Raw genomic sequence first — 24,807 nt, 5'->3', positions numbered from 1 at the left:
TTTTGTGAAAGTAAAGTACTTTTATGAAAGTACTTTTACATAAACACTTTCACATTAGAGCACTTTTATAAAGTATTTTTACATTAAAGCACTTTTATGAAAAAATGATAAAAAAAGCACTTTTGCGAAACTAATTTTATAAAAGCACTTTTGTGAAAGCAATTTGTAAACACTTTTACATAAACATTTTTTACGAAAGCACTTTTATAAAAGTACTTTTATAAAAACACTTTTACAAAACATCTATACCAACTAGTAAACATTGATTGTTGGAGGCCTAGGTTGGCAGTTTATGAATACCAACACTTTTTTTTAAGAATGAAAATGAGTAATATAAGGCACTTGTCAATCTGGAAAAGAAAAAAAAAACATATTTTAGGAAAAAAGTATTTAATTCATAACAATAATTTTTTGTTATGCCTATTTTTACCCATTCTTATTTATTTTAATATTTCATATTGAGAATAAAAAATAAAAAGGAAAGTTAAACCAAACATGACCTAAATGTACAAATCATAATTAAAAACAAATAGATCATGAAAATCTAAATTGCGAATTGAATCAATTTTAGATTTACACTATAGAGCCTGGAGACGGATGCGGGATGTCTATTACACTTACAAGTTACAACATGTACATGTGCAGTGGGTTATCGAGAGGCTTCGACATAAACAACACTTATTCTAAGGTTACTTTCATTACTACGATGGAATTTCATATGAACAAGGTTTGGGCCTAATGGGATTCCTTAGTTGGGTGTAGGCTTCTAATCAGTTTTCAGTTTTCACTTCTGGTGTGGGGGTCCTAATCTCAACCCAGGTTAGTCCAGATCTCCTACCCATAAGAACTATCAGTACACCACATCCTCATATCAAGAACATCTTCCATTAATCAATAGCTTTTGCAGCGAAAGAGAATAAATAAATAAATAAAACAATGGGATAGCTTAAATAGATTAACAACAACCATCCCCCCCCCTCCCTGCAACCACCAAAATTAGGGGTCTGTTTGATTCATAGTTAGAAATGGAATTGAAATTCTTCGGAATTGAAATCAGATTGGCCTATTCCCATAGTCTGTTTGGTTCAGACAAAAATGGGAATGGGAATGGGAATCAGTGGGAATGAGATTTTATTTTCAAGGGAAGGATAGGGAATGGCCATTTTCTCAAATGGGGGAATGTCATTCCAACAGGAATGAGAATGGGATTTCGATTTTTCCCAACCAAACAACTTGAGTAGCTCACAACCATCCTCCCCTCCCCGCAAAAACCAGCCACCAAAATTAGGGGTCGGTTTGATTCATAGTTAGAAACGGAATTGAAATTCTTTGGAATTGAAATCAGATTGGCCTATTCCCATAGTCTGTTTGGTTCAGACAGAAATGGGAATGGGAATCAACATGAATGAGATTTTATTCTCAAGGGAGAGGTAGGGAATGGCCATTTCCTCAAATGGGGGAATGTCATTCCAACATGAATGAGAATGGGATTCTGATTCTACCCAACCAGACAGTTGGAATCGGAGTAGCCCATTCCAATTCCAATTTCAAACCCCTATTCCTATGAACCAAACAGAGCCTAAGTTGTATGAACCAAACCCTAGTTGGGTTCAACGGGAAGTTGGAAATGGACCAGTTTGATGATGAATTGTCCGATTAAACTAGAAAACCTTGTGTTTTCAACCCTTATGGTTGATTTGAACGAATGGGCCAGACCCCTATTCCTGTGAACCAAATAGAGCCTAGGTTTTATAGAACCAAACCCTATTTGGGTTCAACGGGAAGTTGGAAATTGACTAGTTGGATGATGAATTGCCCGATTAAACTAGAAAACCCTGTGTTTTCAACCCTTATGGTTGATTTGAACAATTGGGCCAGTGGCTCTTTTACAATAATAGTTTGGGTCAACCTCTAATCAATTATTTTACAGGAAAAAAAAACAATTGAATTGATCAACGGACCATTTGGGAAAAATAGTTCAATCTCTAGGTCAAGTTTAAAAATATTGGGAAAAAAAAACAAAGGCATAAACAAGGATTAAAATATCGATACGATACGCCTGATACAGGGCATATCGCATCGGTATCAATATCGAACTGTACTGATACAGGATACGCTATGACCACAGGTGTATCCTGTCAGTCGTGCGTACTTTAACCATAAAGTCATTTATCAATATTGCACGGCGTCTCACAATAAAAAAATAGGAGTGGCATGACTCAAACCTACATCATTCAATGCACACCTAATGCCCAAGCGCACTTTAACCATAAAGTCATTTGTTATTTCATGTTAGTAAGTGTAATAAAATAACTTTTATTAAATTTAATGTTTACATGCAAACAAAAAACAACATACATTTATTTTCAAAAACTCCAACTATAAATTAAAAAGAACAATATTCAAATTTAGCATTTTATAAATAAATGGAATAAATAATTTGTAAAATCCACATATATATATATATATATATATATATATATATATATATATATATATATATATATATATATATATATATATCAAAAATGAATTTTAATTTTAAAAATGTATACAAATAAAATATTCATAATAGAATAATTATTTTAATACTTAAATTTTATAAATTTGCATATGGTATATATCTTAAATTTTTATAAATTATTAATTAATATTTTAATTTGCATTAAATAACAAAGTGTTTATTATTTACAAAAATAAAAGCATTGCTTACAAAGTATTTGAAAATATAATATAAATTGAATCTATCAAATTAATTAATCTACATTTTATATAAAAAAATGATTTTTAACTTTGAAATTTTATAAAAATAAAATATTAATAATAGAATAATTATTTTAGTAATTAAAATTTATGAATTTTCATATGATATGCATTTTCAAAATTTTAATATTTTTGAAGTTAAGATTATATATTTTTATAAATTATTAATTGATATCTTAATTTAAATTTTATAATAACATATTTATTGTCTACAAAAATATAAATATTATTTATCAAAAATTTAAGAATTAATTTTTTAGTTGAAGTTTTTGTTAATGTTAAAAAATAAAAACAGAAAATAGAAAAATAGAAAAAATTATTTAATAATTGCATATGCTTTATGCCTTACACTTTAATAGATAATAAAATAATATTGGCTTTTTGTATATATTAATTTGTAAAAATCTATATAATATTTTCCTTGGACTCTTGATTGATGCATTATTTATAAAATTGTATAATATCTACGTTCTACTATATTAATTATAATATATTGCTTCATATGTATTATATATCATTTAAATATACAATTCCTATGTATTTATATATTATTTATAGTTGTTTTGATATTAAACTTAATGATATTAATATATTCATGGAATTTGTGTGCATTTTCTTAGCGTATCCAAGCATTTCCATATTTTTTTTGTTCATACCCATGCATTTCTCAAGCGTATCCGTATCCATATCCACATCTAAGTTGTCCGATACAATACCCGATGCTAGTACTTTAATCTTTGGTCATAACCCTTTGTGCAGTTTTGCTGCTCCTATTGATTTTCAAAATACAAATTGCAACATCATTGATGCATTGTATCTGAAGAAGCCAATTTGATAGATTTGAGTGGACAACATTGTTTATGGCATGGTTTTTGAACCACCGTTGATCCAGATGGTCGGACCGTTCGGTCTAGGAACCATCCAGGCAATCAGTTCTATTTTACCCCAAACCTGGTCCTTGGTCAAAAACCGTTGAATTGGTCAGCGACACCCATTGACCTGGTTTATGGGTTATATATAAAAAAATAAAAGTGTGAAATATGAGTTTTATCCATCAAATTTGGACTTTTGGGCTCAGTTTGGAAGCAGTACAAATGCAAATATGTACGATGTAAATACATACAAAATAATGCAAAATATAAGGTTTTGCACTCTACATATTTGCATTTATACTCCTTAGAAACTAAGCCTTGATTCCATTTATTTACGTTACAATTTCATTTGCATTAGTGAAAATGTATGAGAATGCAAATAAGAAGAATATAAGTTCTGCTTTACATTAATTTTGGGTCTTGATTTGCTTTGCTTGAAGTTGTATTTTACTTCACTTACAATTTAAACCGACAAAACAACAGTTCAAACAAAAAATAGACCATATTTTGCACTCAAATAATTTGCATCTCCATAGTTTTACACCAATAAAAATGAAATTGCATTGTAAAAAAAACAAGCATTCCAAAGTTCAGTCAAGCTAAACTTTAACCATTCCATTTTCTTGTGTGAAGTTATGCTAATTGCATTCAATGAAAAATTAAAAAAAATATACATAATTGCAAACATCAGTTATGATTTTGGGATCATTCTTTAGGTGGGACCATTCAATTGCACGTACTCTTTACAAAGGGATGCATTATAGTCTTTTTGATAGAAAAATCTTTGACTGCCCGCGTTTGATAACAGATGCTGTAATGAGGCTCCTTTCATATGACACATTAGTTCATATAGACATGTCTTCGGTTAACTCGCATTAGCTGAAAGTTTTAACTATGTAGCAAGCTGTGCAAGCAATTATAATGCCCCATGCTAGTGGCGAAAATACATGGGTTCATATTAAGAGATGATTAGTCTAGAGTGTTGATATTCGTATGGGTAGAGGTGTAAATCAGGTTGTGTTGTAACCAGTTCAGTACGACGATTCTAGTTATGTTGTGCTTGGGGTTCCAGGCTCATAGATCGGCATAGCTTGCGGGCCTATTATGGGCTGTGCTTGGCCCGCCCAACCAATAGCTAGTTTCAGCTTTGGGGTTTTTTTTTGTAGAAATACCCCCTAATAGTTATAAACAACTATATAAGAGGGTATTTATGTATTTTGGTTTTGAGGGGAGAAAGAATGACAAAAATACCCCACATCAGCTATATAACTAGTTTGAGGGCATTTTAGGTAAAGTGATAAATTACTTTATAATGACCAAAACACCCCTCCCAACAATTAAAAAACGACTAGTTTTTGAAGTATTTTAGGCAATTGAATTATTTCCGGTTCCTATAAATAGCCCTATCCTCCACCATTTTCAATTCCTACAATGACCAAAGTCAAGAACAATAGGAGAAAATGATGAAGTCAATATTTTTTGCATGCTCAATAATCGTATAGCAATTTTTTTTTTAATTATTGTAAATTTTGTTTTAATTTTATTTAATTTATTTGATATTTTTTAATAATATAATTTTTATTTTCGATTTGTAACTATATTGTATTTTTTATGTTTTATTAATTTATTCTATTTTCCATTTTTCATATTTCATTCTCTAACCATTGTATTCTTTGTATCATTCAAATTTAAATGAAATAAAATTCATACTTTTCTTCCAATTTGTTACTCACTTTGAGTCTTTGTCTCTTTGACTTCTTATTTGGTTATGTATTTTTTTTTTCATTTCTTTGTTAGATTTCTTTTTTTTGTTTTTTCAAATAGTTCCCAAATGAAAGTTAAATATTTTAGTTTTACTTAGCAAAGAAATTAAAAAAAATAAAAAATGTAAAAAACAAAAAAATTAGTCTAGCCCGATTTGACCCACGCCTAAGGCCCGACCTGTGGCCAAGCCTGACACGGCCCAAGCCCATGGCACAGCCTTCAGCCCATCCGGTCCAGGCCTACATCATGACACGGGCCCGCACGAGCTTAGGCCATGGACCATGCCGAGTCGACCCCCCAAATTATCCTTGGGGAGGGCGGCAGGGCCTAGGACGGCCTGCACTTTGCATGAGCCACGACCCCCAAATTATCCTTAGGTAGAGGTGAGCATTATTCAGTTAAATCTGAAAATAAAAATCAAATAAAAAATTTTGGTTTTGGTTTTTGAATATTTCAATTTCGGGTTCAGTTTTTTGAAATAGAAATTTGGTTAATCAAAAAAATCAAATTAACCAAACTTTGCTATATAACATATAATATATAATAATAATATATTTATATATTAATATATAATATAATGAAATTTGATTTCATAATATATATGTATATATATTAATATGTATTTTATGTTATATATATATATATATATTATATATATATATATATATATATATATTATTGGATTTTGGTTTTAATTGAAGCAACGAAAAAATTGAATCGAAAAATTCAGTTTTGGTTTATTCAATTTGGTTTTTAACTAAATAAATCGAATGCTCACCCATAGTTGTATCCTGCTAAACAACTATTGTGTTTAGTTAATACCATCTCATCTTTAGGTTGAGTTTGGAAGAAGTACAAATACAAATATGTAGAGTGAAAAGCCCTGAGGCCAGCAGATGCTGTCCTTAACGTTTTTATATGAAATTCATATTGATTAACATATCAAACAATGAGAGCCCTGAGGACAGTAGATGCTGTCAAATTTAATCTAGTTTTTTTCTATATCAACGATGAATTACTGTAGGGTAAATTAATCATATCTCATAGTAAAAAGCCCTATTGACAAATGACAACCCAAACTATCAAATTTAGTGGGTGTTTGGCACCATAGCATTTTCATAAGCATTTCTTTTCACAAGTAGGCTCTAATTCACAAGTGTTTCATTTTACATTTTTTTTTTTTTGAAAAAAAAACACAAAAAAAAATGAGATGCAATCTGATTGACATTTAAAGTGGTTTGACTTATTATTATATTATATTTATAATAACAACTGTATGACATTTCAGAAAAGAAATCAGCTTTTTCAAACTTCAGCGTGCCATGTCATTTAATGATTCAAGATCACCAAGGTAATTCAAGAAACCCTTCCTTTAAACTACTCATTGCAAAAACAGTTTTTTTTTTTTAATTTTTTTTTAAATAGACTACAGAAATGCGATTTTCTTATTGACTTCGCTTATTTGCTGATATAGCATGAATGACACACGTGCAAAAACAAAACACTTGTGAAACACTTGATGCCAAACACCTACTTAGACAACAGACCTTTTCCCTTAGGGTACATAAATTACCATATCAAATGATACGTCCCTTTATAATATACTACTACGAGAGTCCTTGTGCAAGTAAGTATTAACCATAATCTAGTTTTTAGATTTAACTTGTATGATTTGCGTGAAACCCAAAGCAAGTACTTATCTCATTAAAAATATTATACATAATTATAAAACAGTTTTTATACACACAATTCAATAATAAGGGTGCAACTTGGGCGGGTTGGGTCAGGTTTATGGTCAACTCGAGCCTGACCCTAAAATTTTTGCTTAAGGCCTAAGCTCGAGGTCAAGCCCAACCTTCCTAACTTGAGTTCAATCCACGGTAATTCGATGCACTTGGGTTGGGCTCGGGCCTGAGGCGTGCTTGAGTTGGTCAATGAACCCATTCTAAAATTACACACACACACACACACACACACACACATATATATATATATATATATATATATATATAGTTGGGTTGGGCTACCTAAGGGCTAGGCCTAAGTCCACCCCGAAAAATAAAAAAGCCCGACTTCTTAGGCCTAAGCCCAACCTGAAGACCGAAAATCAAAGCCTAACTCGTGTAAAATTCAGGCTGAGCCCAGTCAAGTTGCATCCATATTCAATAATATTGTGTTTGATTTGGAAAAGAAAAGGAAATGAAAAAGAAAAGCAAGGAAACATATACAAGGGTTGTTGACGTTGATTTTCAATATATATTAGCAGAATTTGATCCAAGTTTGTTTTAAATCCGATTGTGATCAACTGTAGTTTACCTTCATTCATCTTTTTGTAATGTTCAATGTCAAATTAGGGCATCAAGGGATGGAATTTTATTTGGGTTTAATTCAATCCAAGTAGGGATGGAAAATTTTCCCATTCTTAACAGGGACCGACTTCCTCGACTAAATGGGGCCAGAGATGGAGATTGATGAAGGGTGATTTGGCCCGACCTAGTAAAAAGGGGACACGTTGACATGACCTAACCAAGAAATGACAACTCAGCCTGAAAAGTTCAGTTCGCAACAATTGAGCTCGCGTATTTAGTCACATCGGCACAAATGCCGCCTCAGCTTAAGGCTCACCTCGGAGCAGGGCCACCTTAGTGCAAGTCTCACCTCGGCATCGAGGCACCTCGGTATTCAAGTCAGTTTGGAACTAAAAGACCGAAGTGTTAGTTCAGAACCAACAACTCGAATCGCCACGTTACTGATTCCCGCGCAACCAACTCCAGAGGTCTCTCCAACGAATCCCAAATCCCTCGAGATCACGATAAGTTAATAGACCCCGACTTTTACGGGATCACGATAAGGACTTATCTTGACTCCGCCGGAATCGGAAGTAGAAAGAGATAAGCCTTACCTGTATACTACTCCTTCGGAAGTGGAGCAAACTCTGTCTCCACATCCCGGATATCCCGAAATTCTTTCATGTGCCCCATGACTATTCAACTATATAAAGGCTCCAACCCCGATGGCACAAGGTACGCGTGATTTTTCTGCTCTCTATCTTTCTAGCTCTCTAAACTCTCAAAACTCTTCAGTTCGCATCAAATTACTAACTTAAACATCGGAGCGATCTCGGGTTAGCCACCCTGGGTTCTCTGATCCTTTCTTGTAGATCCTCTTAGCTCGCCGTCCCACTGAAAGTCAGATCATCCTCCAACAGGGAGTAGTTAGATCGCACTACATCAGAAATTATTTTGATGGGGCGGGGATAGGGATTAATAGGAAACATCTCCACCGTTCGAAAGGAGTGGAATAGCAATATCTGATGCCCCGAAAGCATTGAATCTCGTTGACATCCCACATCCACTGATCCACACGGACCACAGATTTAAACGGCGGGCCTCGTCCGGCTCATCCGGTTCGATCCGGTTTTGTCACTTCGGGTTGCAGTTCCTATTTCACGTGCATAATGGGTTCCAAATATTTTGCTTTCTGACAAGTACTTCGGATACAATGTAACGCTGTTACGCCAAGCAGTTATTGTGAGCAGTGAGTATTACCCTTAATTCGTCAGACGTCAATACCAAACCTTTTGTCCATGAAATGATCTCAGTCATCCGATTAGATAGATTGGCACGATGACGATTATAATAATACAAATCCAACTTCAGAATGGAAAATCAAAAGTCAGACAAGGAAATAACGATTCTGGATTTCTATTAGATAAAAAAATCGCAAAAAGAAAAGAAAAGAAATCCCGAAGTCCCTAACCCTAAATCCTAACATGAAAGATGAAACCAAGAATTACACTAAAAAAAAAAAAAGAGGAGAAAACAAAACATCTATTCAACTCAAGTGTACCGGTTCTTTACAGAGAAAAATTGAAGTATGCCGGTTTAAACCGGTCGGAGTTGGACTGCTAATAGCCGGTGGACATAGCCGGTGGACAACAGTGTCCGTTAACGAGAGGGTGACTGGCAATCGGACGTGAAATAGCCCCTTCTCAACACCCATAACCCATTTATAAACGAAGTGTTCCGTTCCGCTCCCCTCTTTCTTATATACAATATCACATGTAAACTTTCTCTCTGTTTTCTCTTCTTCTCTCGTTCTCATATTCTTTTGTTTTTTCTTTCTTTCCTTGCTTCATCTCCCTGTAATGCAAAGCAAAACAAGGCCTATTCTTAAGTCTTTTTAATTATCGATTTCCCTCTCAAGGTTTCTTCACAGAGGTGCGAGATTTCTTCAAACCTTCATCGCTCTGTGTTCGCTCGGGTCTTCCAAAGCTTCACCTTGAAGGGATTTGCGCCTCTGGAACTCCAAACCATCTCTATTCTTGTTCGCAATGTTTGTTTCCCTTCACAATTTCTATTTTTTCTCTTACTATTTCTCGCTTGTTTCCTTCTCGTGAAGTAATCTGTTGTTTATTTTCTGCTTTTTCTTTTTCTCGTGCAGGATTTGCTCTCTGATGGTGATCTATTGAAGAGGTTCGAATTGAATTCTCTTGGGTTAGATCTACTCAGTCGTTCAAGTTTCAGGGTGAAGTTTCCAAGCGATTGTTTTGAAGATTCTGAACCGACGACGTGCGTTTCTTGGATTTTCATTTTTAATCGGGGTTTTGTTTTTAACACGAAACATGGTTTGTTGAAGAGGAGTTTTCTGCACAGATGAAAAGGTCTAGAGAAGACGTTTACATGGGTTCTCAACTCAAACGACCCCTCGTTTCCTCTCGAGGGGAAGCGTAAGTCTCTAATCTTTATCTTTAATTTCCTGATTTTGTATGTTTTAAGCATTTTCCATCTTTCATTCTCTCTAGCTGTGGTTATGGCTTATTGCTGTTTTATATCTTTAAATTTATTTTTTTTAGTAATGGGATTAAACCTTTTCGTTGTGTGCTGGCTGCTTTTCTGCTATTTTTGATGTTGCTGTTAATCATGTTTTCAGTTAAAATTTCTGAATATCTAAAACTTTTCTCTTTCAGGTTACTGCTTTTTTCGTTGTTTTTTCTCTTGTTATTTAATTCCTAGAGGATGTTGTAGGTAATTCTTTAGATTATTGCCAGATCATTTTCTTCCGTTAACTTGCACCCGAAGTTCATCTCTGGTAGTGGTTGTTCTTCTCAAATATAAAACGGAAAAAGAAGTCATTTTTTTTCTCTGGAAACATGATTTGATCTCTTCCTTTTTTTTAGATGATTTATCCTTAAAGAGAATTTGTGTATATGCAAATATTGTCAAACGAGCTTTGTCCTTTTGGGGTATTTACTGAATTTGGGGTTTCTCTTTTCTGGCAATGAAGCTCTGGGCAACCCCAAGTCCCTAGAGGCGGAGGAGGTGGCGGAGGAGGAGGAAGTGGAGGGGGAGAAGGTGCACAGAAACTAACAACAAACGATGCCCTAGCCTATCTTAAGGCGGTCAAGGACATTTTTCAGGATAAAAGGGAAAAATATGACGAGTTTCTTGAGGTCATGAAAGATTTCAAGGCCCAGAGGTGCGGTCATTATATCATTCTTTTTTTTTTGTTTTTTGGGTTTCTCACCAGTTTGTCTGGATCGTTGATTCCTTGATCTTTGTTTGTTTCTTGCAGAATTGACACTACTGGGGTCATATCAAGGGTGAAAGAATTATTCACAGGGCATAGGGACTTAATTTTAGGCTTCAATACCTTCTTGCCAAAGGGATATGAGATCACCCTCCCACTTGAGGATGAAACTCCACCAAAGAAGCCTGTTGAGTTTGAAGAAGCAATAAATTTTGTAAACAAGATCAAGGTGAGACTTCTACCACATTGTTAAATATTGAGTTGTAATTTCTATTCCGTAGGGTTTTCAATTAATGTTTTTTTTTTTCCTACAGACACGGTTCCAAAATGATGATCATGTATACAAATCATTCTTAGACATTCTAAATATGTACCGAAAGGAGAACAAGTCCATTACTGAGGTCTATCAGGAGGTATAATTGCAGAATGCTTCATGTCCTCATTGGTGTCCTTAATGGGTTTCATCTTTTTTTTTTTCATGTCTCATCTGTTTTCACAGCATGTTTCCTTCATTTAAGCACTTAGATCATTTGCAAGTTTGATTTCTTTCTTTTTCCAGGTGGCTACTCTTTTCCATGACCATCCTGATTTGCTCAGTGAGTTCACACACTTTCTACCTGATTCATCAGCAACAGTGCCCACACAGCATCTTCCATCAGGCAGAAATTCTTTTCTTCGCCGTGACGAGCGAAGCACTGCCATGCCTACGTTGCGGCAAATTCATGTGGATAAGGTATCCTTCCTTCCCTCTTTCCTGTTTCCTCTTTTCTTTTTCAAAGTTTTTTAGTGGTTTTGTTGGCGTCTTGTAATTGGATAGAGAACTGACATCATGTTTTATTTGCATACTTGTCAGAAGGAGAGAACATTTACTTCTCATGCTGATCGTGATCTAAGTGTTGACCGTCCTGATACAGACCATGATAGAACAGTCATGAAAGGGGATAAAGAGCAGAGAAGGCGCTCTGAAAAGGACAAGGAGAGGAAGGATGATAGGGATAGGAGAGACCGTGATCGGGACGATAAGGATACTGAGCATGAAAGCAGTAGGGACTTCAACAGCGTGTCACGCCTTACCCATAAACGGAAATCTTCTCGGAGGGTTGAAGACTCCATAGCTGAGCAGATAAGCCAAGGTGGGGAAGGTGCTGAAAATTTTGGAATGCATGCCGTATCATCTTCTTTTGATGATAAAAATGCCTTGAAAAGTGAGTGCTTGATTATATAATTTGATAACGAGCAAAGACGTTGAGTATGTGGCTTCTTTCTGTTTTTTTTTTTTTTTTTTGGTTTTTATGTTAGTTGGTTGAGCTGCCTACTTGTAAATTACATATTTGAGTGCCTTATTTAGAAAACTTGTTAACTTTGCTTGTTAGCCTATAACTTCATATGATACAGGGAATTTATTTACTTTCATGAAATGATCAGATGTACTTTCTAGGCTACGAATGGTGTAGGTTCATATGTAACCAAGTTTTTACATTACAAGAAGTCAAGAACGTAGGAGAGGTTAGTAGACTTGATGTATGTTGCTTGATTTCTAGGTTCTAAAATTAGCATATTGGCCAGATAGATGCATGGGTAGATACATGCAATAACCAGCCACCAAAAGGTTTTCAAAGAGTACCTTTCATTCTCATTGGTATTACCTGGTTGCTTGATCGTGTGAACTTAAATGTTCACTTTGGAACAATTTCAACAATCTTTGAATAGGACCAACTGAGAATTTAATATCTGCATGCTTCATTTACTTTAATTACTACTGCTAAAATCAGTCTTAAAACTGAATCCACCCACATAGGGACTGCTAACATGTTCTGGTCTCAGTTTCACTGATATTGCTGGATTTGCTTATCCATTGGAAATATATTAGAACTGCATGACGAGGTATTTTTTGATAATATATTTGTGTTCATTGACAATAACACTGAAGACTTCATTTTTCACAGGTTCTAATATTAATAGGAGGATTTTTTTTGTTGGAGCCAAGTAGTCAGTTTATTTAAGTTGGTACTGAACTAACAATGTAGTTCAAATGTCAAATTCACAACTACTGAATAGGTAGAATATAAGTATAAACTCATGATTTGTATCTTTACAAATGCCATTGTAATCTTTCTTCTGTCATTGGTGAAATTGGCTTTTCAAGTTCAAATAGGCAGGGCAGGCTGTTTTATGGTATTTCTTTTGAGAATGATCTAGTTGATTTGTAACTTTATTTATTTTTATCTGAATAAACTTTTATTTTTCCATGTCTTGATAGGTGCATACAGCCAAGAATTTACTTTTTGTGAGAAAGTTAAGGAGAAACTGCGTAATTCTGATGATTACCAGGAATTCTTGAAATGCCTTCATATTTATAGCACAGAAATAATCACAAGATCTGAACTGCAAACTTTGGTATGCCTCATATTTTCCTTGTTCCTTATTTTGATAAGAAATGTTGGGTGTTCTTTAAACCAGATCTTATGACTGGATGCTTATATAGAGCTGTTATTTATACGTATGCATGTTAACCAATAACCGATAAGAGAAATGTATTACAACAGAAATAGGAGAGCACAGATGAAAGAGAATAAGAAGAAAAGTTGATAATGAGACAACCAAATATAGTCCTTTGACAGGGCTAGATAACCCTTAGTAATGAAAATATATTTTACTTTAAAAAAGAGCACTGATGACAGGACTAGTTTACCTAAATACAGTCTGTCTGTTGTTATATTATATTGTTCAATTGTTTATTTAGAATGGGTTCTGGCAACATATATAGGGCTGAGTTCTGGTCAGGCCCAGCTTAGACCAAGAGTGTATAGACTTGGCTGAGTTTGAACCTATTAATCTTTCTTGTCTTCGTCAACATGAATATACTGTACGGAATTCCTTTTATTCATGAAAGTATTTAAGGTCGCAACTGCTTTCCATTTGTATGAATTTGAGTTCAAATTAAACCCAATTAAGGCAATCTAAAATCAATTTGTTTCTAATTGGATTACGTATCCACCATAACTCGATCTGTTACAATCTGATTTGATAATATTTAGATTTATATTGCTTATATATAAGGCTGAGTTCTGGTCAGGCCCAGCTTAGACCAAGAGTGTATAGACTTGGCTGAGTTCGAACCTCTTAATCTTTCTTGTCTTCGTCAACATGAATATACTGTGCGGCATCCCTTTTATTCATGAAAGTATTTAAGGTCGCAACTGCTTTCCATTTGTATGAATTTGAGTTCAAATTAAACCCAATTAAGGCAATCTAAAATCAATTTGTTTCTAATTGGATTACGTATCCACCATAACTCGATCTGTTACAATCTGATTTGATAATATTTAGATTTATATTGCTTATATATACACAAAATTATTATGTATCTATTAGTAGAGTTGATTTAAATGCTATATCTTTACTAAGATTCGTAGGTTCAAGTCTCACAAGAGTTATATTCAAGTCATTCTATTCATTTTATACAATGTCAGTCATTTTAATTCATTAATACTATGTAATATTTTGATAATTAATTTGTTAATGGAATTTAATATCTGAATTTGAGCCAGATCTAAATCCAGCATATAAATTTTGATTTGAATCCAGATATTAATGAATGAAATTTGGATCTAGGCATATCCAATTTCCTCTGATCCATTTGCAGCCCTAAAAGTATTGAACATGAATTTGATTTCAATCTCATTGGTAAAGCTTATATTGTTATGATGACAATCTTGGTTCAGAATTTTTTTAATTTGCACTTCTTTCAGATGGGTGATTTGCTTGGAAAATATCCAGATCTTATGGATGGGTTCAATGAATTTTTGACCCATTGTGAGAAGATTGGTAAGTTTTGGAAACTAAAGGTTTTTTTTTCCCTGCATATCCTGCTCTTATTCGTATTATTTCTAATTGATATGTGTTCTGCAGATGGATTTCTTGCTGGTGTTATGAGTAAAAGTATGTGAAACAACATACCTTTTCTTATTTCCATTAATGATAAGGGCAGTTGTTGAGTATAATTTTCATGCTTTTGTCTTCTAATGTATCAATATAAGATTATTTATTATTCATTGATTAGTATTATCAAGACGAGCCATTCCCAAGTAGAGACTAGCAAATGCCCGATTAGACTGCTTGCTGGATGTCTCAAGGTATTTTAGTTATTTGTGTAGATTTATTTCATCAACCTTTTATTTATTGCAGAATCATTGTGGAATGAAGGACACTTACCCAGACCAGTGAGAGTAGAGGACAAGGAAAAAGACAGGGAGCGGGAAAGGGATGATAGGGAGAAAGATAGAGACCGTGAAAGAGAGAGGGATAAAGAAAGGGAAAGGCATGACAAGGGTGTTGGGGGTCACAAGGTTCCTTTGTATTCAAACAAGGAGAAGTTTATAGCTAAACCCATTTCAGAGCTTGACCTCTCTAATTGTCAACGCTGTACTCCCAGTTACCGGCTTCTGCCAAAGAATGTAGGCAATTCTTTCACCATCTTCTTGGTATTTCTTTTGATACTTTGATCTGAATTAGTATTTAGGTGGTCATGACATTCTTTGATGTTTGTCCTGCAGTATCCTATACCTTCGTCAAGTCATAGAACAGATCTTGGTCATCAAGTATTGAATGATCATTGGGTGTCAGTGACTTCCGGAAGTGAGGACTACTCTTTTAAACACATGCGCAAAAATCAGTATGAAGAAAGCCTGTTCAGATGTGAAGATGATAGGTAAAAGACCTGCTTGAGATTTGGAGCAATGATTTTTTCCCATATTTTTCCTGATTTAACTATATGTGACATGACGATTAAGCATTTTTGGAGCTTTTTTTATCAAATGTATAACAAAAAAAAAAAGTGAAAGAAGTTTTTTGGTGCATGATGTGGTTTCCATAGATAAGAAAACCTAACTTCTCATTTGTTTATTGTACACCGCATTCCTTGATCCAAAACCTCTCTGCCCCACGTCCTAAGGCATGCTTGCAAAACTTATCTACAATGGAAATTCTGAGCCTGGGGTTTTATACTAGTTCCTTTAACTTTGTAATTACTGTTGTTTTCTTTTCCTAAACAATATCAGGTTTGAGCTGGACATGTTGTTGGAATCAGTTAATGTAACTACTAAGCGTGTAGAGGAGTTATTAGACAAGCTCAATGACAATACAATTATACCAGACAGTCCAATTCGTGTGGAGGATTACTTTACAGGTTTATATATGCAATCTGATTAAGTATATGATAATCTTGGGATTTCCTTTCATGTAATGATATTTGAGCTCATTTACCTCCATATTTTCTGACCACTGTTTATATATTTTTCTTTCTTCTTGTAGCTTTAAATTTAAGGTGCATTGAACGCCTGTATGGTGACCATGGGCTGGATGTGATGGATGTGTTGCGAAAGAATGCTCCCCTTGCATTGCCTGTCATATTAACTCGCTTGAAGCAGAAACAAGATGAATGGACAAGGTGTCGTGCAGATTTTAATAAAGTTTGGGCTGAAATATATGCTAAGAACTATCACAAATCACTTGATCACCGAAGCTTCTATTTCAAGCAACAGGATACAAAGAGTTTGAGTACGAAGGGTAAGTTAATCTACCAAGGACTGAGTTTTATGGTTTTTTTATTTTTTGGAGGGGGAGTAGAAACTGAGTTTTATAGTTTGAGAATATAGTCAGATCATTCAACTATAGGAGCTTAGTTGAATTCAATTTTACCATTAAGAACTAAAAAACATTTTATCTTTTGCTATTCTATAAATGAATCTGTTTGATTGCTCCTGCAAGATTGTCTTTTGGTGTCTTATACATTCTTTTGCTTTCTCGTTTTATGTGCTTCTATTTTTCTAATTTTTGTGCTTTTGAATGCACAGCCTTATTAGCTGAGATTAAAGAAATTAATGAGAAGAAGCGTAAGGAGGATGATGTTCTTCTTGCTATTGCTGCTGGAAACAGACGACCTATAATTCCAAATCTGGAATTTGAGTACTCTGATTCTGACATTCCTGAAGATTTATACCAGCTAATCAAATATTCATGTGGAGAGGTTTGCACAACAACAGAACAGTTGGACAAAGTGATGAAGATTTGGACAACCTTCTTGGAACCCATCTTGGGTGTTCCTCCTCGGCCACAGGGTGCTGAAGATACTGAAGATGTTGTAAAAGCTAAAAACAATACTGTCAAAAGTAGTGTAGCAAGCAGAGAAAGTGATGGGAGTCCTGGAGCTGATGCTGCTGTTACAAATTCCAAGCAATTAAACCCTACCAGCAATGGAGATGACAGTACTGCACCAGAAAAAGCAAGTTCATGCAGGGATAGGCTGGCAAATGGGGATACTTCTGCCAAGGAAGATAGCCTTCATGATGCAGATCGAGTTGCTCGTAGAAATGATACATGCAATACTCCTCAGAATGGAAAAGTGCAGAATAATGCCCTTATGGCAGATGAAATGTCTGGAGTTAACATACAGGCTACATCTAATGAACGACTAACCAATTCTAACACATCACTTGCTGCTAGAGCAGAACAAAATCTTGGTAGATCCAATATGGAAATCACATCAGGTCAATATATACTGGCTTCAAAGTAATGAAACTATTAATTTTAATATAATTTGCTTGCCCAAGAAGTTTGAAGTTACTATTTTAATTAATTTTGATTTTTTTTTCTTTTTAATTGATTTTGAAATCATTACTGGATTATTGAGATACTTTTTTGTTGCAAGGTCTTAGCGGACCTCCTTCCAGACCTGGTCAAACTGCAAATGAGGGTGGGAATGAGCCCAAACTTAGTACTGATGTTCCACCATCATCTGAGGTATACACATATTCTTAAGGATGAGTCTATTTTTTCACATTTAAAGAATACAATATGCTCATTTTGGTCTTTTTTTTTCTGGGGTATACACGTATTCAAAAGGATGAGTCTATTTTTTCACATTTAAAGATACAATATGCTCATTTTAATCTTTCTTCATTCTGTTGGGGTGGTGCTTATGGTTCTTGATGTATGAGGGAGGAAAACCTGTTGGCAGGCAGAGCTGTTCAGATAAGTATAGCTAAGTCATTTGTAAGGGAAGGGTGAAAGCTAGCTAGTTCTCTTGTCCATTACTTTATGTAATTTTTTTTTTCTGTTTTGCAGTTTTTGAGGCCATTTTCTGTTGTTCAAAATGTTATATGTTTAGGGAATTCTTACTCTGCCTTTTCTTAGGCTGTGTTTGGTGTTGTTTGTATAGGTTTCCCTACCTTTCCCTTCCTTTGCCTACCTTTTTTTTCAAACCAAACACAACTTTAGGGGAAGTTAGCGGCTTTATCTGCAAATGCTATTAAAAGCTAATATCCCAAAGTAATTATCTCACAATTTTCCCCCAAGAGTAGCAATGTCTATTAGCTGAGTAGTGCCAGATTGCAATGTTTTACCAAGCTGTTTAAAGTGTTTTTCAAGCTGTTTAAAGTGGATATATGGTCAATCTCAGGTCAGTCTGAAATCTTTGGTTTCTGGCCAAGATTTCAGGGTGGTACCAAGGTGAAAATTCTGAGTAGTTGCATTCCATTTGCTGTGTGTTGGGAAGTATGGAAGGAAAGAAACAGAATTTTCGAGAATGAGAAGAAAAGGGTGGAAGAGGTGGTGGCAAGGATCAGTCTCTTCAGTGATTTGGGTGTTGATAATGCCAGAATTTCGAGGCTTAAAGAAAGAAGACTTTGGGTCAGATTTTTGGTGTTCTCTGAATTCTTAAAAGGTCTTGGGGTATTTGTTTGTTTGCTATGAAGTCTGTTTTGTTTCTCTCGTGTTGTTGCAGTATGGGGGCGACCTCTTGTTACCATATTTAGGTTGTAATCTTTTATTTTTAGAAATAAAATATTTTCTTTATTTATATTAAAAAAAAAGGTTTGCAGCTTGTATCTTTAATGAAATAATTGTAATGGTATTCTCTTCATTGTATTTTTCATGCACCATATAGTTTTATGAAAATTCCATCAGTAAGTCAAAGTTCTATGCACGTGCAGGGTTGAGTTAGACCAATGTGCAACTGTGTTTTCTGTTTTGTGGGATTGATAGTTAGCATCATCCAACATTTTTTCCCTTCCTGATGACACTTTCATTTTAATTTCATGCACCATGTAGGGTGGTGACAATGCAAGACCCACTGTACCAGCCAATGGGGTAATAACAGATGGCTCTAAAGTCCACAGATATCATGAAGAATCTGTTGGACACTTAAAAGTTGAGAGAGAAGAGGGTGAGTTATCCCCCCCTAATGAGGATTTTGAAGAAGATAACTTTGTTGGCTATGGAGATGCTGGTATTGATGCAGTGCCCAAGCCAAAGGATACTGCTACAAGTAGGCAATATCAAACAAGGCATGGAGAGGAAGAAGAAATATGCTGTGGCGAGGCAGGAGGAGAAAATGATGCAGATGCTGATGATGAGGGTGAAGAAAGTGCTCAAAGGTCAACGGAGGACAGTGAGAATGCCTCTGAAGCTGGTGATGTTTCTGGTAGTGAGTCAGGTGATGGTGAAGAATGCTCCCATGAAGATCATGAAGAGGAGGAAGATGTTGACCATGATGAGCATGACAATAAGGCTGAAAGTGAAGGAGAGGCTGAGGGGATGGCTGATGCACATGATGTTGAAGGAGATGGTATCTCATTGCCATTTTCAGAACGTTTTCTGATGAGGGTGAAGCCTCTGGCAAAATTTGTCCCTTCTGTTCTACAGGACAAAGAAAAGAAGGATTCACGAATTTTTTATGGAAATGATTCCTTCTATGTGCTCTTTAGGCTTCATCAAGTAAGTTCTATTTTGTTTTGAAATATATTATGAACTCATAAATTTTTATGTGATTTGATCAACATTTTTCTTTTATCTGCCATTTCAGACACTGTATGAGAGAATTCTATCAGCAAAGATGAATTCATCATCTGCTGAAAAAAAATGGAGAACTTCAAAGGACACAAGCCCTCCTGATCTCTATGCCAGGTGATTGAACCTTGCAGTTTTAGTTCTTTACCTACTTAAAATGTCCAAATTGCATTAATTGGGGATTTATTTTTTTCTCCTTGTAATTGTGATGCCCAGATTTATGAGTGCATTATACAGTTTGCTTGATGGTTCTGCTGATAATACAAAGTTCGAGGATGATTGCCGAGCTATTATTGGAACTCAATCATATGTTCTGTTTACATTAGATAAGTTAATATATAAACTTGTCAAACAGGTAAGTATCTTATGATTAATCTTTTCTCTTCCTGTTAGCGTTTCTACTCCAAAAACTTATGTATATAGCATTCACCACAGCTTCAAACAGTTGCAACTGATGAGATGGACAACAAGCTTCTTCAACTATATGCATACGAAAAATCAAGGCAGCCTGGGAGATTTATTGATTTAGTTTATCATGAAAATGCACGTGTTCTTCTTCATGAAGAGAACATATATCGATTTGAATGTGTATGTTTTTAGCTGGTTTTCTTTTGTTTAATATCATCTAAATGTAGTATTCCTTTTATATTATTATTTTTTTTCTCGGGGGCAGGGGGAGGGGTTGAGAATAATTTTCCGTTGATATATGAATAGTTTTATTTCTTGCAGTCATCAAGTCCCAGTCCCACCCGTTTGTCCATCCAGTTGATGGACTATGGGCATGAAAAGCCTGAAGTCACTGCTGTTTCCATGGAACCGAACTTTTCAGCTTATCTGCACAATGACTTCCTGTCAGTTGCTCCTGACAGAAAGGAGATGCATGGTGTATTCCTTGAAAGGTAAGGAGATCACAGCTCACATTGCTTTAAGCCCATTTATTAGTTAAATAAGTTACAACGTGTCAATAAGAGTCTACATTTCCAGAAACAAACGCAAAAGTTCAAGTGATGATGAATTTTCTACTACATGCAAAGCTCTCGAGGGAGTTACAGTGGTCAATGGTCTGGAGTGTAAGATAGCTTGTAATTCATCGAAGGTATTTTTCTCTCTCATCTACTTATTAAGCCTCAAAATTTGATTTTTGAGCATTTATTGCTAGAGGAAGAAAGATCATGGAGCTCTTACTCCCTTATATTTGCAAGGAAATCCATTTATATATCCTGTGTTCCTGTGAGGGGCTCCATTACAGACTAGGCATGTATAAATCAATGTTTTCTTTAAACCCAATTGGATCCATCTCTTAGCCTCACGTTTAGTGGTCCAAACTCAAAAATACCGAAATCACACTAAAACACTGACTGAACTGGGATAACCCTGCTTTCCCTGTTTCCCTATTCGACCCAACTGGTCAACATTGGTTTAAACTGTTGCTTCAGTGCTTTGTGGGCTCATGAGACATGTACATTGGCAGGTCTCCTATGTGCTTGATACAGAAGATTTCTTGTTTCGAAAGAGAAGAAAGAAGAGATGTTTATCTACGGGCATCTCTTCTTGCCACGACCAAGCAAAGGTATCGAATGGTTATGCTGTAAGAGTACAGCGGTTCCACAGATTGCTATCTGGTTCCTAGTATGCCTTGCTGGGATGTCAAAGGTAGATTCTGGATGCTCTTTCTTAGAAAGCTTGCATTTGGCCATTTTTTTTCTTCGTATTTCTTCGGAAATTCACTATGTAATTGTGTTTCTCATCAAGCCTCCTGTTACCGGACAGGTACCTCCCATGGGGTTGTGGATTATTGCTGCTGCCAATCTCTCTACTAAAACGCTTTCCCGAAGGCATCTCTCCCTCGCATTGGTTTTTTCGCGATAACAACCAAGGAGAAGTGGGAAAGGATCGTAAAATCTGGTGGTATCCTGTAATTTCGCGTCAGTGGCATTTGGAGCCACTTCTGTAAATAGGGTTTTATCCTGATGTAAAACTGAGAGATATATCTTCATTTCATTGGTCTACTGTTTTTTCCACCCAGAAACGAACGACAGCCTCTGTTATTTTTCCTGTTGTTGCAATTGGTGTAAATACTCCGTGGTCCGAAAGCCAACTAACCCGCTTGAGTATACAAGTTGAAGGAGAATTGAATTGAAACTTGTTTTTTCCCCATCATAGGCAGTGAAATAATCAGTAATGAAGCATTTTCTGTGTTTTTTATTCATTACTTCTGGTTTTCATTTGTTTCTTTCCCCAGTTTAAATACAGTAGCATCTCTTTTTCACCTTTGCACTAAGAATCCAAGTATGATGAACGATATTAAGCAAGTTTAGATCCGGGGTCCGAACACCCGAACTAGACGGGTCTGGAGCTCTCAAAAGTTAAAACTTGCCACCATTGTTTGGAGGATTGAGATATAACCATATCAAAGGGGGCTTTGCTAAAAAGTACCAAATCAGAACGCTATACTTCATCTGATCAATTTATAGTCATTGCTTTAGTTGATGATTGTTGAAACATCAGATTCATGCCAAATTTTCAATTTATGGATTTGGGGGCAGAGCTATCTATCTGTATGTCATGTGTCCTCGTATCCAAGGCAGAAGAGTTCAGCTAAATATAACGTGATTTGACATCTGAAGTTTTGCTGAAATGAATGACTTGTTTCATTTAGTGGGTCAAATTATCTGTAATAAAATATTTCTTATCCATCTTCAGCTTCAGCCAGAAGCCCACAGTATCCTTGAAAATTTATTTGTTAAAAGACAAAGTACAAAGTAATAATAAGCTTTTCAGTTCAGTCAGTTCAGCTAACTGTAGAAAATAATTAATGAAAACCCTCAATGGCCTTGTAAAACCCTTGAATTTCTTTGCCCTATAAAGAGAGTAGATCCAGGAAGAGATGCATCAACTTTGTCCTGTAATGTGTCATTTCCATGTCAACAAGATAAAGAGCCCAAAAGTTGCGTAAAGTGGTTTCTAGCATTGTTCTTAATAAATCTTTTCAATTTTTAATGTCTTTTTTCTTAGTACTGGTTAAATCCTTCGTTGTTATGACTTTTTGTTATTTATTGAAAAGCTACACACTGAATCGTAGTTATCGGTTATCCACTACAAATGGTGCAGTAAAAGAGAGAAAATTTTGGAATTTAAAGATGAAATATGAGAAAAATGTTAGAAATGGTCTCATTAAATGTGATATTTACTTTGGGGGCAGAATTGTAAAACATATGAGAAGTGTGAGTTACTACACTAATAAATGAGTGATACTTGGGGTGTTTTAGTTTTAAAACAAACGTGAGTGTTCTTTTTTTTTTCTCTTTTGTTTCTTAAATTGCTGCCACATTAGAAAAAAAAAAAAGGAAACAAAACATAAAAAATATAGGATTTGTTTGGATAAGTTTTTTTGAAGTACTTTTGTGCTTCGTTAGACTTTTAGTCAAAACACCCAAGGTAAAAACATTTGCACAACAAAAAGCAAGAAGTTATTTTGGATTAATTCGTGCTTTTGCTTCATACTTTGGGCCAAATAAGATATATGCCGTGTTTGATGCCCGGATACATGGCAAATTTATGAAATATGACAAAGTATATGCCAAGTTTGATGTCCATAAATATTGCAAAATATAAGCCACATCAACATAGCATTAATTTGTGCCATATCGCATAGCTATGAGTCATGTGACATTTTTATATTATAAATTTAAAAAATAACAAATTGACACATGGAATTTATCATGTCACAAGTGGTAAAAAAACATGATGTAACCAAACATTTATTTATGTTTTTAATTTTAAAAGCATGCTTTGAAAATATATTTACCAAACTGCATAAAGCACACATAAATGTTTCAAAAAACATAAAAACAAAAGCTTATTCAAATATAATCATAGCCTTGATTTGTGTTTTTGTTTTGAGAAGCAGAAAAAAAATGGTTTTGTTTTTGAAAACAATTCATGTTTTTTAAACCATCAAAATAATGGGTTTTAAAACAAAACAAAAAAAAAAAAACTTTCGGAGTACAATATATATGTTTTATAAAAAATGATGATGAATCATCAAATAATAATTTGTTTTTTTTTTCAAACCAAAAATTCAATCATTTTTTGTTTTGGCTTTGTAAACAAAAAAAAAAAAAACCACATATATAGAGCCAAGAATATGCTTTCCATGTTTTTTATTTTAAGAACCAATCTGTTTCCAAAACATATGGTTTTAATTTGTTTTGGAGCTCACAAGAAAAATAGTTCACATTGAAGAATACCTCCTTAATGCATTGTTTTCTTCAAGGCTAAATTTGGAAAGAGTGTAAATACAAATATGTACAATATAAATACATACAAAAGAATACAAAATACAATATTTTTGCAATCAACATATTTGTATTTGTATTCCTTCTAAACTGAGCCTTTGGTTGCGTTTAGAACCAATGTTAAATGTTATTGGTGTAAAATTACATCAATAGCATTTTACATTGAACCATAAAAAGTGACTGTTTTGAGTTTCAAAAAGCATGACAAGAAAAACAAAGTTTTACACTCTACTTTAGATGAAGTTTTACATCTATTTATGACATAAAGCTCCACTCCATCCAAATGCTAACAAAACCAATTCAGAATGGAGTTTTACGTCGGTCTTGATTTACACTCTTTCCAAATGTCAATAAAATCGAATCAACATAAATATTTAGATTGATATTGATTTACATTGCTTTCAAGCACAGCCTTTGGGAAAAGTACAAATACCAATGTGTTTTGTGCAAAACCTTATAAGGAGTACAAATACAAATATGTAGAGTGCAAAACATTGTATTTTGCATGGTTTTCAAATCATCCTTGGCCCGGATGGTTGGACTATTCAGCCCAGGAACCATCCAGGTAACTAGTTCTGCTTTACCCAAACTCAGTCCTTGGCCAAAACCCGTTGACCCGGGGTTGAATTGTCAACCCATTCAATGGTTTTGACTGTTTTTATTTTTATTTTTATTTTTTATTAGAATGGATCATCTGTTCGGATCAGACGGTCGAACTGTTGATCAAAAAACTG

At 34.7% G+C, this 24,807-nt stretch overlaps 1 protein-coding gene across 5 annotated transcripts; it reads left to right on the top strand.

The window, feature by feature from the left end:
• Window positions 1-9,437: 9,437 nt before the first annotated feature.
• On the top strand, window positions 9,438-21,987 carry LOC148862980 (paired amphipathic helix protein Sin3-like 4). 5 transcript variants are annotated; one of them, XM_088976969.1, is made up of 25 exons: window positions 9,447-9,734; window positions 9,843-9,970; window positions 10,055-10,128; window positions 10,686-10,877; window positions 10,974-11,157; window positions 11,243-11,341; window positions 11,488-11,661; window positions 11,782-12,133; window positions 13,189-13,325; window positions 14,681-14,756; window positions 14,841-14,870; window positions 15,117-15,385; window positions 15,485-15,639; window positions 15,989-16,116; window positions 16,242-16,496; window positions 16,784-17,476; window positions 17,638-17,729; window positions 19,038-19,703; window positions 19,792-19,892; window positions 19,992-20,130; window positions 20,211-20,363; window positions 20,505-20,674; window positions 20,760-20,871; window positions 21,247-21,428; window positions 21,546-21,987. In XM_088976969.1, exons 3-24 carry the CDS (start codon window positions 10,055-10,057, stop codon window positions 21,403-21,405), a joined length of 4,410 nt encoding a protein of 1,469 aa, XP_088833095.1. In that variant the 5' UTR covers window positions 9,447-9,734; window positions 9,843-9,970; the 3' UTR covers window positions 21,406-21,428; window positions 21,546-21,987. The 5 variants fall into 5 exon arrangements, with proteins under 5 accessions (XP_088833094.1, XP_088833095.1, XP_088833097.1 ...); XM_088976968.1 differs by having other exon boundaries at window positions 9,438-9,734; window positions 9,843-10,128; XM_088976971.1 differs by having other exon boundaries at window positions 9,843-10,128; window positions 11,782-12,061.
• Window positions 21,988-24,807: the final 2,820 nt, after the last annotated feature.

Source organism: Nelumbo lutea, chromosome 3, assembly GCF_056320005.1.
Source record: "Nelumbo lutea isolate HS-2025 chromosome 3, American lotus-T2T, whole genome shotgun sequence".
In the NCBI taxonomy this organism is placed as follows: Eukaryota; Viridiplantae; Streptophyta; class Magnoliopsida; order Proteales; family Nelumbonaceae; genus Nelumbo; species Nelumbo lutea.
This window is presented reverse-complemented; position numbering and strand designations above follow the sequence as displayed.